Source organism: Neodiprion lecontei, chromosome 2 (assembly GCF_021901455.1).
Source record: "Neodiprion lecontei isolate iyNeoLeco1 chromosome 2, iyNeoLeco1.1, whole genome shotgun sequence".
NCBI classification, from domain to species: domain Eukaryota; kingdom Metazoa; phylum Arthropoda; class Insecta; order Hymenoptera; family Diprionidae; genus Neodiprion; species Neodiprion lecontei.
The window spans coordinates 37,540,934-37,553,865 of NC_060261.1; the positions used below are offsets into that span (position 1 = coordinate 37,540,934).

At 41.7% G+C, this 12,932-nt stretch overlaps 1 protein-coding gene across 2 annotated transcripts; it reads right to left on the minus strand.

Moving 5' to 3' along the window:
• On the minus strand, positions 1 to 5,230 carry LOC107216473 (beta-1,3-galactosyltransferase 5). Of its 2 annotated transcripts, none has more exons than XM_046730033.1 (3): positions 4,542 to 5,230; positions 1,150 to 1,724; positions 1 to 863 (listed from the first exon to the last, which is right to left on the minus strand). In XM_046730033.1, exons 1-3 carry the CDS (start codon positions 4,733 to 4,735, stop codon positions 370 to 372), a joined length of 1,263 nt encoding a protein of 420 aa, XP_046585989.1. In that variant the 5' UTR covers positions 4,736 to 5,230; the 3' UTR covers positions 1 to 369. The 2 variants fall into 2 exon arrangements, with proteins under 2 accessions (XP_046585989.1, XP_015509155.2); XM_015653669.2 differs by having other exon boundaries at positions 4,537 to 5,226.
• Positions 5,231 to 12,932: the final 7,702 nt, after the last annotated feature.

Genomic DNA, 12,932 nt, shown 5'->3' on the forward strand with positions numbered 1-12,932 from the left:
TTAGGGTATAAACAATTGTCACTGATTTGTATTTGAATATAAACCTGAGAAATTAAGTATAATACAAACATCTTCACACCGAAGATACTGAATTAAATATTTTAGACTTCAAATTAAAACGGTGAAATATTTCTCTCGTCACTTACCACAGCACAATTTTATTACTTTCGACCTCTGCGCGGTTATATCTATCTATCAAAATTGGTACCTCTGAACCTAAGGCCACGATCACAGACAGAAGAAATTCAATTTCAGATTAATATTAGATCAGGCGGATTCCATTTCCGGTAATGTCACTGTAAACCAATATACGCTGAATATCACTGTAACTCCTCGTCAATGTTTACAGGAGCACTACAACACGTGGACCTAGGTCAGAGTGGAGACGATCGCCTTCCACAGTGCCCTCGAATCAGCCTCGCTCAATTCCGGTCCAGCGATCAGGAAGTCAACCGTAGCCTTCGGAGACTTGATGAAGTCTGCGAGCCTTTTATGCCTCAGAATTTGCGAGTTCAGTAACGTATAAGTTAAGTTGACCTTATTTGCGACAATGCCGGTTACGTGCACGTCGTCTATCCAAAAGTAAGGAGTACGCTGCGCCTCTTCGTACAAAAGAATGGCAGTATCTATCGTGTATATTATCACCCAGCCCAAACAGTATGCGGGGTACATTTTTTCAGGATATTCATCCTGCGTGACCATCCATTTCAAGCCAGCTTTGCGCTGCGGCGTTCTGCACGATGCCGGGCTGCAATGCATCACTCGATTCGTACCCCAAAGTGACATGTTGCGAGCCATGAACCCAAGCATTGCGGGTGTATTAACGACGACGTCGTCATCCAGCTTGAGCACGTATTTGACGTCTGAAAAATAAAAATCATCTAATTACTTTAGATCCTTGTACATTGGCGAAAACGAAAAACAACAACTATGCGATCCAACTATTTCAGCCCAAGTGAATAGAATTTGTTTACGTGAATTATCTAATGAAGCAGTTAATGAGTTTGCAGTAAACGCGATGATATTTCACTCAATGCCGGCAAGCTGCCGTGGGTGATAACAAGTATTCTGCGAAGCGCAAGCTTTGTGAAAATTTGTAACTTTTTAGTATGGCGTCGATGCGAGAGTGAGCCTTAAAGCCTCACTTACTCGGACAGTGGTACTTGGCCCATTTGAGCAACATCACATGTTTATAGGTCAAGTTTCTGTAAGAGTCCACAAAATTCCCTTGAACGATGTCTCCGTAAGTCTTGTCCTCTTCCTCCAGCTTGCTTTGCAAGTCAGACGTCATACCGACGAAGAAAAGTACCGTGATTCCGTGAACCTTGTTTCCCCACGTCTCGCGGATAGTCATTCTCTTCGCGTAATTCTTTGGGGCGGAATGAATTAAACCCACTATCAAGGGCTGGCTGTTCTTGCAGGGATCGTGGTTAATCGTGAACTGGAAGTTCGTCAAGTTGATCAACGTTGTTTCGTCGTTGGACGGGTGAGTGACGGGAAAATCATCCTTGGTAGACAAGGGCGAGTTTACAGTGTTTGTCAAATAGTAAGCCGGCGATAAATTCGTACTTGAAGTATACTGTTTGAAGTCAGGAGTGTGAACGTTCAGTAACAATATTGTACAGATCGGACACATTATGAAGCAGACCGTGACAAATATCCTCTTGGAAGATGGTCTTCCATTTATACAAAGGTTGTAGCGATGCCCTGTCATCACACCGGAGCTGAAATTCATTCAGGATGAAATTTTATGCATTCAGCGTAACCAGGACAACTAAATTTACCGGAAATAAGAATTTACCGATAAGTTTTTTCTCCCTATCGACTCGTGCAAAGATCAGCGTAGAAGGGTGAATACAAGAAAAATCTGCAATATTATTTTTGCCGAGGAAACGATTCTTAAATAAATTTAGTTACACGATACTCCCAATTTACATTATGCGTAACTTTGAGAAGAATAAGTCTCCACGTGCACATATACACAGGTACGTTATACACATTAGGCTTCGGGTCTCCAAAAATTTTTGCGCTTACAATATTTTGTACTTCACTGCTTATTTTTTACTCGAATTTTTTACAAAGAATGCTCGAAAACATCTTCCACTGATTATTTTGTTGTCACGCAGGAGAACTGTTTCTTCTGAAACTAGCCGGAGAAACCGTTTGATCGCGACACTTTTCATCGCCATGCAAAAGGAACAGTCCGTTGGTCTGTTCGACAAACTTCCACGATGATCTCGAAAACGGCCGATCGCAAAATATTTATGAAAAGTAAAATTCATCCGAAAGAAAAAAGGTGATAGTTTGTTCTATGACGCTATTTGAATGCATTTATGAATGCACGGTAAATTTTTATTCGTTATCATAATCGGATTCATTGACCTTAAAAATACTTGAAACCCATGCTTTCAAAAGTAAATATTCACCTGGGACACCAAAAAGCATTAATTACTTTATGACGGTATTTCGCGATTTTTGGCAATTACAGCACCGGCGCGCTTGGGGCCACATATTTAAGGTTTCATGACCTTAAGTGGTTAGCTACGAAAATGAAATTAAAAAAAGTCATCGACCTTTGATACTACGCAGAAGATACAAGACCACATTTAATCGACGAATATCAGTCACCACGAGGGAGACATCGATGACCATCTTCGATCATCGTGGTCAATTTTCATCTGATCTCGCATCGAATCAACAATAAACAATGAAAGTTGAATTGATCGACAATTTCGTTCTCATATTTCTTTCTTCGTAACGAAAACAAGAACAATCAAAACGTCACATTCTCCGCTTAACATAACTGATAAAAATAAAACATTTAATGCTTTTCCAAGAGGGACTGTTTGGATTTTGTCTCCGTAGATGTATGTGTGAATGTTCATTTAATTAAATATAAAAAAAACTAACAATGAACGATCACGAAAAATAAATTATTGATGAAATATTTATCTCCATGAAGTTATATTGTCAGTATTATTTAAAGATACCTGTTTGTACCTTGGCAAAATAACAGGAATAAAAAATGTCGTGTGTAATAAAATAGTTAAGAGAATTTCACAAGTGGATGTATGTGACAGTAAAAAAATGCTTTCCTTTGTTCGATTTTGAAAACATTTAGGTTCGTATTTTAGACAGTAGAGTACGGAAAATCTGCATCCAATTTTGTCGATATCAGTTGTTTCGTTTTTTAGCTATCTGTGACGCCAGAAAAAAAACCAGTTCTGAAAGTGGAGTTTTAAGGAAAGCGGGCTTAAAATTTCATTGCGACCCTCGGGTGACGAAAACGGTCACTGAAAAAGTATAATCAGTCCTTCCGAGAACTTTTTCACGAATCCTTCTTTCAAAACATCCGCTTTGCTTCAGTAGCGCAGCTTGGAGTAATATTTCATATTATTTTTTTTAGTCATCTCGCTCGCTCCAGCGACTGGCAAAACCGTCTGTACTAACCGGTTGCCATAATTCTACGTGTTTATTATATCATAAATCATACGTACACGACTTCTTTATTTGCATCCTGTAAAATGCACAATAACGAATTTATTCTTGCCGAAAAGTTCTTTAGAATTTCTGTAAATTTCGGGTCGTTTTGGATTTAAATACCTAAACAAGGGGCTGGCGAATTTGGCTTACGCCCCGGGCGACTGAAACCCACGCTCCGCCAGTGCTTTGCTACAAAACATAACAGATCCGATTGTGAAAAAGACGGATTATAGAACGGGGCATGCTCCGCTGTCGGCCGGAACACTTTTGACGATCATTCACAATAACATCGAAAGTACTTGTAATTTCGAACTGGGTATTCGATATAGAATTCTTAATATGTTTAGCTATCATTTTATGAACAGAAAAAAGTTTACGATTTTTCATAACCGATAAAGGTATCTCACCCCCTTGATTTTTTTCGGTACAATTTCGAAACCCGTTACCTAAAAAATCATCGGCAATCGAGTCTTACGGTCATCGTATGACGTTTTGAAAACTGCGTCTACATTTTGAACTGCGAACTTCCAAACTCGAACGTGAATATCAGCGACACGAATAAAATTTGAAAACTAAATATGTAAGCGCAACACTTTTTGGAACCTGTTCAATTTTTCAACTCAAACTTATTTTTACCTCAGACTTAAGTGGGGAGCACGAAAAATTATAAGACGGAGATTATCGGGTAAATCGATCGGAAAGCTTCTAATGCAAACGGTGACGGCCGAAAACATATTGAGGGTTGAAAATGAACCAACGATTATCATATTTTAATCCTGCGAGAAATTGGTGTTTAGGAGGTAAACCGGTGTGAAGTCAAGAAATGAAACCTCACGAGCTTTATAACAGGAAACCTATTTTTTTAAATGTCCGCACACCAGTTTTAAAATTAAAGTTTTCTGGTGACATTGAGGTCTGTAGTAGCTTCATTAACTCTGACACCCGTACATCGAAATAAAACCGAATAGATAATTCATATTTCCGGTATTTGAAACTTTCCACAAGTAGTAGTAAATCTGTAACTATACCTATAAATCTACGATAATATCTTACCTTACTTTTCTGGAAGAATGAATTTGGCCGTAGCAGAATTGATGGTGAATGTGTTAAACTCGAGACGATTCATTAGCACAAAAAACATTTCCGCACACTGGAACGAGGAAAAACATAATGACCCGCAGCGAACGTGGAAGAATCGAACAACTGCCCGCGAGCTGCACGAACCACAATATCCCGACCTTTTTTTTCTCATATCTGAATGCACTGATTAACACTTCCGCTAATGTCAAGCGAGCGTAAATTCCGGAGAAACAATTCTTTCTACCGATTGTCACGCCATCCAAAGGAGTAAAACAACATTAAAATCCGACGGTGATGTTCAGCATTCATTTGCAAACCGAACACGACCAGTAATCATCGCACTTGAATGGCAGAGTATCGCGAAGAAGATTTGACGGCGCCGGCTGAGCTGCGAAACTGGCTCACTGACGGTCAGGCAACTTCTACGCTTCGTGCAAAAACAGCACGTGGACACTCCCACTCGCGATCGGTAAAAAAGAGAGTGCGATAAACGAAAGCGAGAGACAGACAGAGCGCGTTACACTATCTTTAGCATTCGCCGTGTCTGAACGCATCCCACTGTAGCCGAGAGAATATCGAAGGATTAGGATTCCGCGAAGCGAGAAAAAGATTTCGGCAATTCGCTCCGGCCGCTCTGACCTATAGCGACGACTATTTCAGCGCGTTCGTTTTCCTCCTTCGGATTCTATCGCCGTACGACCGATGCATCGCATCGACGACTCTTATTCCCCACTTATTTACGTCGCAGTGGGTGCTCACAATCAGACAGGCTCCAATCCCGAGATACGTTGCGACTTACGAATCGGCTGTTCCCGCTACAGCCGTTCGTTTGGTTCGTTCGGGTGCCAGAACGAAAAATTGACCCTGAACATGAGAGGCCGAATTCGCAGATCTGCACGCGCGGATTTGAAGGTCAACTGCGAAGTTCGCGTCTTGATCGGTCCAGAGCAGTCTGACGGTCCGGGTGATTCAGGCTTAAAGGTCCTCTTCGTTACAATGTTACCTCGGGAAAAGGAACTTATGAATACTGGATTCCAAGTGATAAAGCATTGTTTGAATTGCGTTATCGCGTTGCTGACAGCGAGTAAAGGCGATTGAGACACGCGTTCGGAATCAGCGATAAACAACACGTTGATGAAACGTGCCTTGGGTGAAGTGAATGATAAATTTGGCATAAAGAAAATTAGTCACCAACTAGGCTGAAAACATCGGATTCAAATAACGTATCTTTGATGAATTGGTTGAATATCTATGGTGGTTCATCGCACGACTAAATTACATGCCTAACGGTATAATAAGTGTGCGAATTAACAAAAATCTGCCACATTTCGCAAGTTATTTATAACTTTGGACCAGGGGGCTGGATCGTTTCGTTTGAAATATACACTTCCAAGATCACGTACCTAATCGTAAAAAAACCGTGATATGACTTTTCGCCCGTTCTACATAACCGCACATGGCTCCTATGGTATTACGTATGTACCGTTTATGAAACTGTGATGCGTTCCAGTACAGAGTATGATACGCGTGATGATATACAGAGCCCTACGTTACGTTAATTAAACTTCTGATCCTGGAGTTCGAACAATGGACGCCAGATGTTTATATGCAAAAATTTGTTACACCGATTCTTTGCCAGAGTCCGTATGAAATTTTGTACGATTTGATATCTTCGTACTTACATTTGGATTACGTGACGGCGACCAGTCCTTTCGAATAACAAGGAAAGTGTTATTTTCAAATTGATGAAGAAAAAAATAAAAGAAAGGGGAAATAAAATTTGCGCATTTGCGGTTAACAATTTCAACGATCTTTCGACGGATGCGTGTCAAGGCGCTTCTACTACTGTACGCTATGCCCGAATACTCTAAAAACATTTTTATTCTCAGTTCCGTCCGTGAACTATTTCAATCATATTGTTTGCTGTCGTACAACTGAAACACAATGTGATGGTCTAGACGCGCCATTCTGTTACTTGGTTGTAGCGTGTGCTGCATGAAAATAATACTTAATTAAACCAGTCAGCAACCAAGGAATTTCGAGCAGTAACAGTATTTATCGTTTGAATTTTTAACCGAATACATCGATAACGTTGAAAGAAGAGTAAAAATAAACGTAACATATCACTTAAGCATACAGATAACCGCGATCAAGCCAAACATTGGTCATAGTCTTACATAAATAACATTTACTTATTCGCAATGATTCGTAGAAACGATTCTCGACCACCCGATACAGGCATAGTAAAATTACCATTGTATAAATTCAAGCGGGAATATTCTCGCGTTATATCCATGCCTGTTGAAGTGAATCGCGATTAGCATTCAATAACCCAGAACACACTAGAATCGGACTAGGCACATACAATATTTTCAGCGAGACATGGATCACCGGCGTTTGATAATTGAATTCGGTGGATACAGGGCACAAGTTCTACCTTTAAGCGCTCAGTTGCGCCCTTCTGAAATGCAGCCACAGAATTCCGCATCGAGACGCAACGCCGAACCTCTGTATGCATATGCCACGGCCTTTGCGCCTGGGTCAACGATGACGTCAGTGCCTAAGATTCCGAACATCCCAAAGCGTTACACCCGGTATATCAGCTATTATTAGATCGTATACACAACTGTTCGAGATATTCCCATTTCTCGAAGGAGAAACCAGGTCGGGACTTTCATGACGGAAAATATATACTCTGACCGACAATTCGAACACTGCACGATTAAGGAAATGTTCGGTTACGCGATTGAATGATCGATCAAATTCTAGACGAAGCAGTCTTCCTATTCAGCAATAAATTGCTAGCTGAACTTGTGTTCTCGACGCTTATATTTCGGCCCCAGTTTACAACTGGAATACAAAATTCATATATTCAAGAGTCGTTCGAATTCTCCATCTTATATAATCTGGAAACAAACGCTGATGTACCCAGTAAAATCACCTCGCAATTTATTTTATCGCTTTTCAGAGCGGCTTCGCATGCCAAGCTCCCTCTGAGATCCTCCAGTGCCGTTACGCAAAAAATTCAGAAAAAAAACCGACATTGTTCGTCACTACGTGATTTTTACCAGCAGCTTGTCTCAGCGCCGCGTTGATCATTGATTTTGTGAGAATGTTAAATAAAGGAAAGAGGGAACGGATTTTCATCATAGAGTTTTGAGCTACATTCGGTCAGTTCAGCGAATCAAAAGAATTGGCGAATGTACAAGCAACCAAAGAGTTTGCTCTCAATCAACCACCCCGACTTTCCGTGCGAATAAACAATCAAATCAAATGTTTGCGATTCTGGTGGAAGGGATTTCTCAACCACCCGGTAACTAAATTGATAGCTATCAATCCATTTTTTATAAAGAAAACGAAATATTTCCTTTCATCAATACTGTTGCGAATTAATTGCAGGTGATCCAATGATGAACGAATTTCGTCAAGGGGAGACGAAAAACTTCTCAAACCAACGCAAATTCTGTACCAAGAAATTCGGCGCATTTCAGAAATTCGAGCTTACCTCAGCTCCAAGCTCTCATATACATCCAGTCGGGCGTTCACCACACCGTGTAGTGTGCAGAGTCACGTCATCTCCGACCGCACCCTCTTCGCCTGTAATAGAATCTGGATTATTTAAACCCATTTATTTGCTTGTACGGCGCACCTTGTCGAGCCACCCCTTGGCGAGGATGAGCTCTTGCTGCGGTTGATTATAAATATGCTGGTGTGATCAGCGCGGAGCTTTGTCTGTTAACCCTAGTCGTATAGATAACAGTCGCGCAATTTTTGATAACAAGAAGTAGCGTCCGTTTTTTCCATTTCGTTTTTACCATTTACGTAAAGAAAAACTGCACGGTTTCACGTTGCTGTTAGTTTGAAAAAATAGTTTACTCACTTATTCTGAAGAACAGATTTCCGCTTCATTGCGCAAAACCTCGAAGATTTTCCTTCGGCTCAAGATACTCGGTTTTTGGTATAATTGAGCAGGCGAATTATATTCCCTCAATTGTCATCACGGAATGAAATTTGAATAAATATTCAAATCTTTCGCGGTTCTTCATAAGTTTCCACTGAATCTGATTCTACTTGTGTATTCTGCCGAGTTCATAAATATCCCTTCACTCATTTACCTCGAGCAATTAATAAGGTTTTTATTATTTCGTCGTTTTTAAATTAAACTTTGACAATTCTTCTTCATGTACGATGTATTGGTAATTTTATGTCGTCGTCGGTAAAATTTTAGCGAAACGCGGAAAACCGCGAAGGTCCTACACCATAGCACAAGTGTAAAAACATTGCAGATAACGCGCTGTCGGATAAATACTGCAATGTCTTCGCTAAGTACAAGAAAAGAAATTTACAGCCAAAAAGCACTCGCCTCCACTCTATAAGGCGTTAACAATCGTTGAGCCGTTACCTCTACTGTACCGGAGTCTCAATAACGCGTTCAACTTGCATTTTATAGATTTGTGCACTGACAATTAGTTGAACGGGAAATGATGATGAGAAATTCATCCACGCTAACGATGTTACGGTTCACGCTCCGGTAAAACTTTTCCTCCCCTTTTTATTCCTCGCTAATTTCTTGCATAACTGACGAGCTCGAAGCGCAGTGTAGTGCGCGAGTTTAATCAGCAAGGACCAAAGTTTCCGCGTCACTTCCGTAAGTGCACAACTCGATCTATTTAGTTTAAGTAATTTGGAAACACGAGTTCTATTCGTAGATTCGTACCGTCCGCTGTTCGTCTCTTAGTGCCTAAACTTAGTAACGATATAACGCTTTTATAGCCAGAGAGCTGATAACAGACCCCTCGTAGTTTTAATCAAAGATGCAATCAGAGCCAAGTCCGCCGCGGGGTATTAATCAACGACCATTGTCATTTCGATGGTACATACACCTGAGTTGGGTAACCCTCAACAAAGTTTTCACGAAACATATCTCGCGTTCAGGTATAATTCGTAAAAGTTTTTTCGAATCCTGATGACGGGTAACTGAATAAATCAATAGAACGTGTGAATCTGGTCCCGGGCTCAGTTTGATACGAAGGATCTCCTGTCCTGTCCTCGGTAATCCTTCATCTTTGACCTTGAACCTTGAGTTGGCCATCCACTCGTGAGTATACTTACCCACAAAATCGTTCCAATTCCCGATTGAAACACCGGCTCGTCGCTGCACAAAACGCGCTGTTACGTTACGTATGAAGGATACTTGAAACGAGTATGCGTGCGCGTGTTTGCGGCGGACACGGCGATACCAATTCTGTCCCTAATCCAGACCGAAACCCACAGCCAACATTCCATGAATATTCAAATGATTGCGCGACGTGTGCTAACACACCGGCATCCCGGGTCAAACGGGGTTGAAGGGTCTCCGGTAAAGCACGAGTTATTTTCCATCCGTTTAAAGTCCAGTTTCCGTTAGCCAGTGACTAAGGCTTTTCACCGCTGGGCAGAAAATTTCACAGCAATTACACGGTAACTTTTTCTGTAAATTGGATTTACGCAACTGTTACTACAACCGATGCAGAACTCGTTTCGAAATTCTCCGCGTACGCGATTCCGCGGTCAGTGGGTGATAATGCTTTTGTAAATCGTTGCCGTCAAAGAGTGACGCAAGTACATCCCTCAACGCCCCGCGACGTACCAGAGCCGATAACTTTTAACACGCTCTACAAACAGCGGAAATCCATTCGTCAACTCGAATGGATGTTTATGAACTGCGAATGTTTTAGCACAATTGCAACGCCTCAACGAGTCCCACTCGCTACGCACATCTACGTACCTGGTTTTCGGGGGTTGAAATTTCCAGCAGGATGTCGATGATCCGAAGCCCTCCGCAAACTGCCACCAGTTTCTCAAGTGCAATACGACAGCGGCCGCAAACTGCTCACACGCTTATTATGGTGATTTCAGATCGTAATTGTCACAACGAGTACCGCCACACGGCGTAAAACCGACCGCATTGTCATACTTCGTCTCTTCGTTTCGTTATACCATTCATTCTTTCGCAACGCGACTGAACACTTTCTCAAATTAGTTTAACGATCAACGAACTCTTACAGCTGTAACAACGTTCCCGAGATTCGGTGGAGTATCTTCTGGCACAAGTACGACGTAACAGCTTTGTGCTTTCGAAAAGAAAGAAACGAAAAAATCGAAATGGGAAATTGACTTTCAAAAAGCACACCTGTGGTCAGGATTTGACGCGTACAAGGCAAAGCCCCGGTGTCGTAAAAAATTTCCGGCCGTATAATAGTACGATGATACGCAATTTTATCGTCTATAACGGAAGCCAGGCATTGTACACACGTTGACTCAGGGTTGGATTGATGGTTGGCAGGCTCGCCGGTCGGCAAATGCATGAATACGCTTGAGAATGACACATTCAGGAAGTGCGTGCGGAACACGAGCCGTTACTCTGCCGTCTGGTGTCACAGGTGTGTAGGTGTGTACCTATTGCCAGTGTGGGCAATCTCTTCGCAGGAAGAACCGGAACAGACCCTCGGTTGGAAATAGCGGGTGTCTCTCGCGGCGCAAAGTTATTACCCGCACTATCCGAATGATGACGTTGCCCGGGCTGTGCCGTGTAATCTGTGCCGTATCAGAAGGCAAAGTGTCCGATATGAAAGCTGATGGACATGGCTGCATTGCGTTCGAATAAATAATCACGCCGACTATAAGCGTTGGAATGTTGTGGGGCAATTTATGAACATTCGTGAAGTCTCCTGTTCAAAAGGAAACGACCAAAGGCTAAGTTCGTTGTTGGTTCACAGTTGCAGGCAGTTGCAGGTGTACTTACGTCAGATTCGTTACACTGCGCAACGGCAACGGCAATGGTTGTCAAAGATGACGTATTCACGCCACGGGAAACATCCGTCTCTGAGACCGTTTCGCACCCGAGCCATTCGAGGATATACGGGTGGGGTCGATATTGAAGGATGGTCGAAAAAAGATCGAGGAGTCTTCGATCGAGCCCGCTTGTCGGAAACCACCTACGTCAAGGTTTTACCGCCCACCTTTCTCACAGATAACACGATGCAAAGCCCGATCGAAACAGAGACTTGAATAACAGATAAGTAGAAACGTCGGACAGAGATGTAATTTTTTTTAATCATCCCACAAAGGTGCTCCGATTCTATCATGTACGCATTATGTGAATTGGAATGCAATGGAATAAAAACACGGGTTGAGTATATTAAATACTTGTATTCTTCTGTTTACGAACAATAATTGCATAATCACGTTTGTTCATTAGGTCATTAATCGTTTTCTTTTTTTCTTTTTTTTTTCTTTTCATTCTTCTCTTCTAGATTTACATAATTGTATATTTATCTAAGTACCTACGTCATATCTTTCCTCAGTTTTAAATTCATTCAACAATGACTACATCACGTGTGTCGTCAAATACGAAATTCCATGATACACATATTATTTGCGCAGCTGCAGTACAGCTGAATATTCGGATCTTCGCGGTATTTACATAGATTTCGAATATCATTTTTCCATAATTTCATCGTCCACCGCTTATATGCAAGCATGGCTCGACCTTTTTTCACGCAGTTTCGTTCTCTGGCCAGTAAAAAATCCTTCGAACGAAAGTATTGATCGGACTTTTATGCATACACTACATGATTATATACTCAATTGAAAATAAACTTTGAGTATCAGATTAGTCTTCGAGCGTATTTATAAAATTTCGAGTAAGCAATAAAAAAATATATATCCTTTCGAGCAGGCGAACCGAGAGGAAAATAAAAAAGAAAAAGAAGAACAACAAATTCTCCCCCACGGAGACAAACACCCACGCGAATGTAACGACGAGGAGGAAAAAGTTTCGCTCGAAAGGTCAGAGAGAAATCCATTTCGTATCCAACAACATCTCCCCAGCTCCTCTTAGACGTTCTCATGAGGCGCTCCTTTTCCACACGATTTACAGCCCAACGAGTACTCGGCAAGATACGCGAAAATTCGCGCCTTGGTATCGCGGATACTCAAGGAGCGTACTACTCGCAAAGTTTCGTCATTCAAAAATTCTTTCGCCTTACTTCACACAGTCCGCTATTTTCTCTGACCTCTGCCTGTCTCCATCGATTCTACGCAGCCATCAAAGAGGCTAGCCTGGCTGAAACCAAATGTTCTCTTGGCAACTCCCCAACCCTCTTGGCGCCTGCAGACAGACTGTAAAGGTGAAATTCCACAAGAGCAGGTCCAAGATTCGCGTGGGTGGAAAACATTATTTTCATGATTCGAGATTCTCGGTACAGTATTCAGTCTATCGTAATACATGAGTACGAATATACGCCGCGCGTGTATATTATGATTTCATTAAGAAAGAACCACTCGGGTTGAGTATTATGCGGACGTAGGTGGATACAACGTGCTTC

Coding starts and splice junctions, on each gene's coding strand:
- LOC107216473 (XM_046730033.1), bottom strand. CDS start 4,735: ATGAGAAAAAAAAGGTCGGGATATTGTGGTTCGTGCAGCTCGCGGGCA. Junction 1,725..4,541: donor AAATTCATTCTTCCAGAAAA/GTAAGGTAAGAT, acceptor AATGAATTTCAG/CTCCGGTGTGATGACAGGGC. Junction 864..1,149: donor GGCCAAGTACCACTGTCCGA/GTAAGTGAGGCT, acceptor TTTATTTTTCAG/ACGTCAAATACGTGCTCAAG.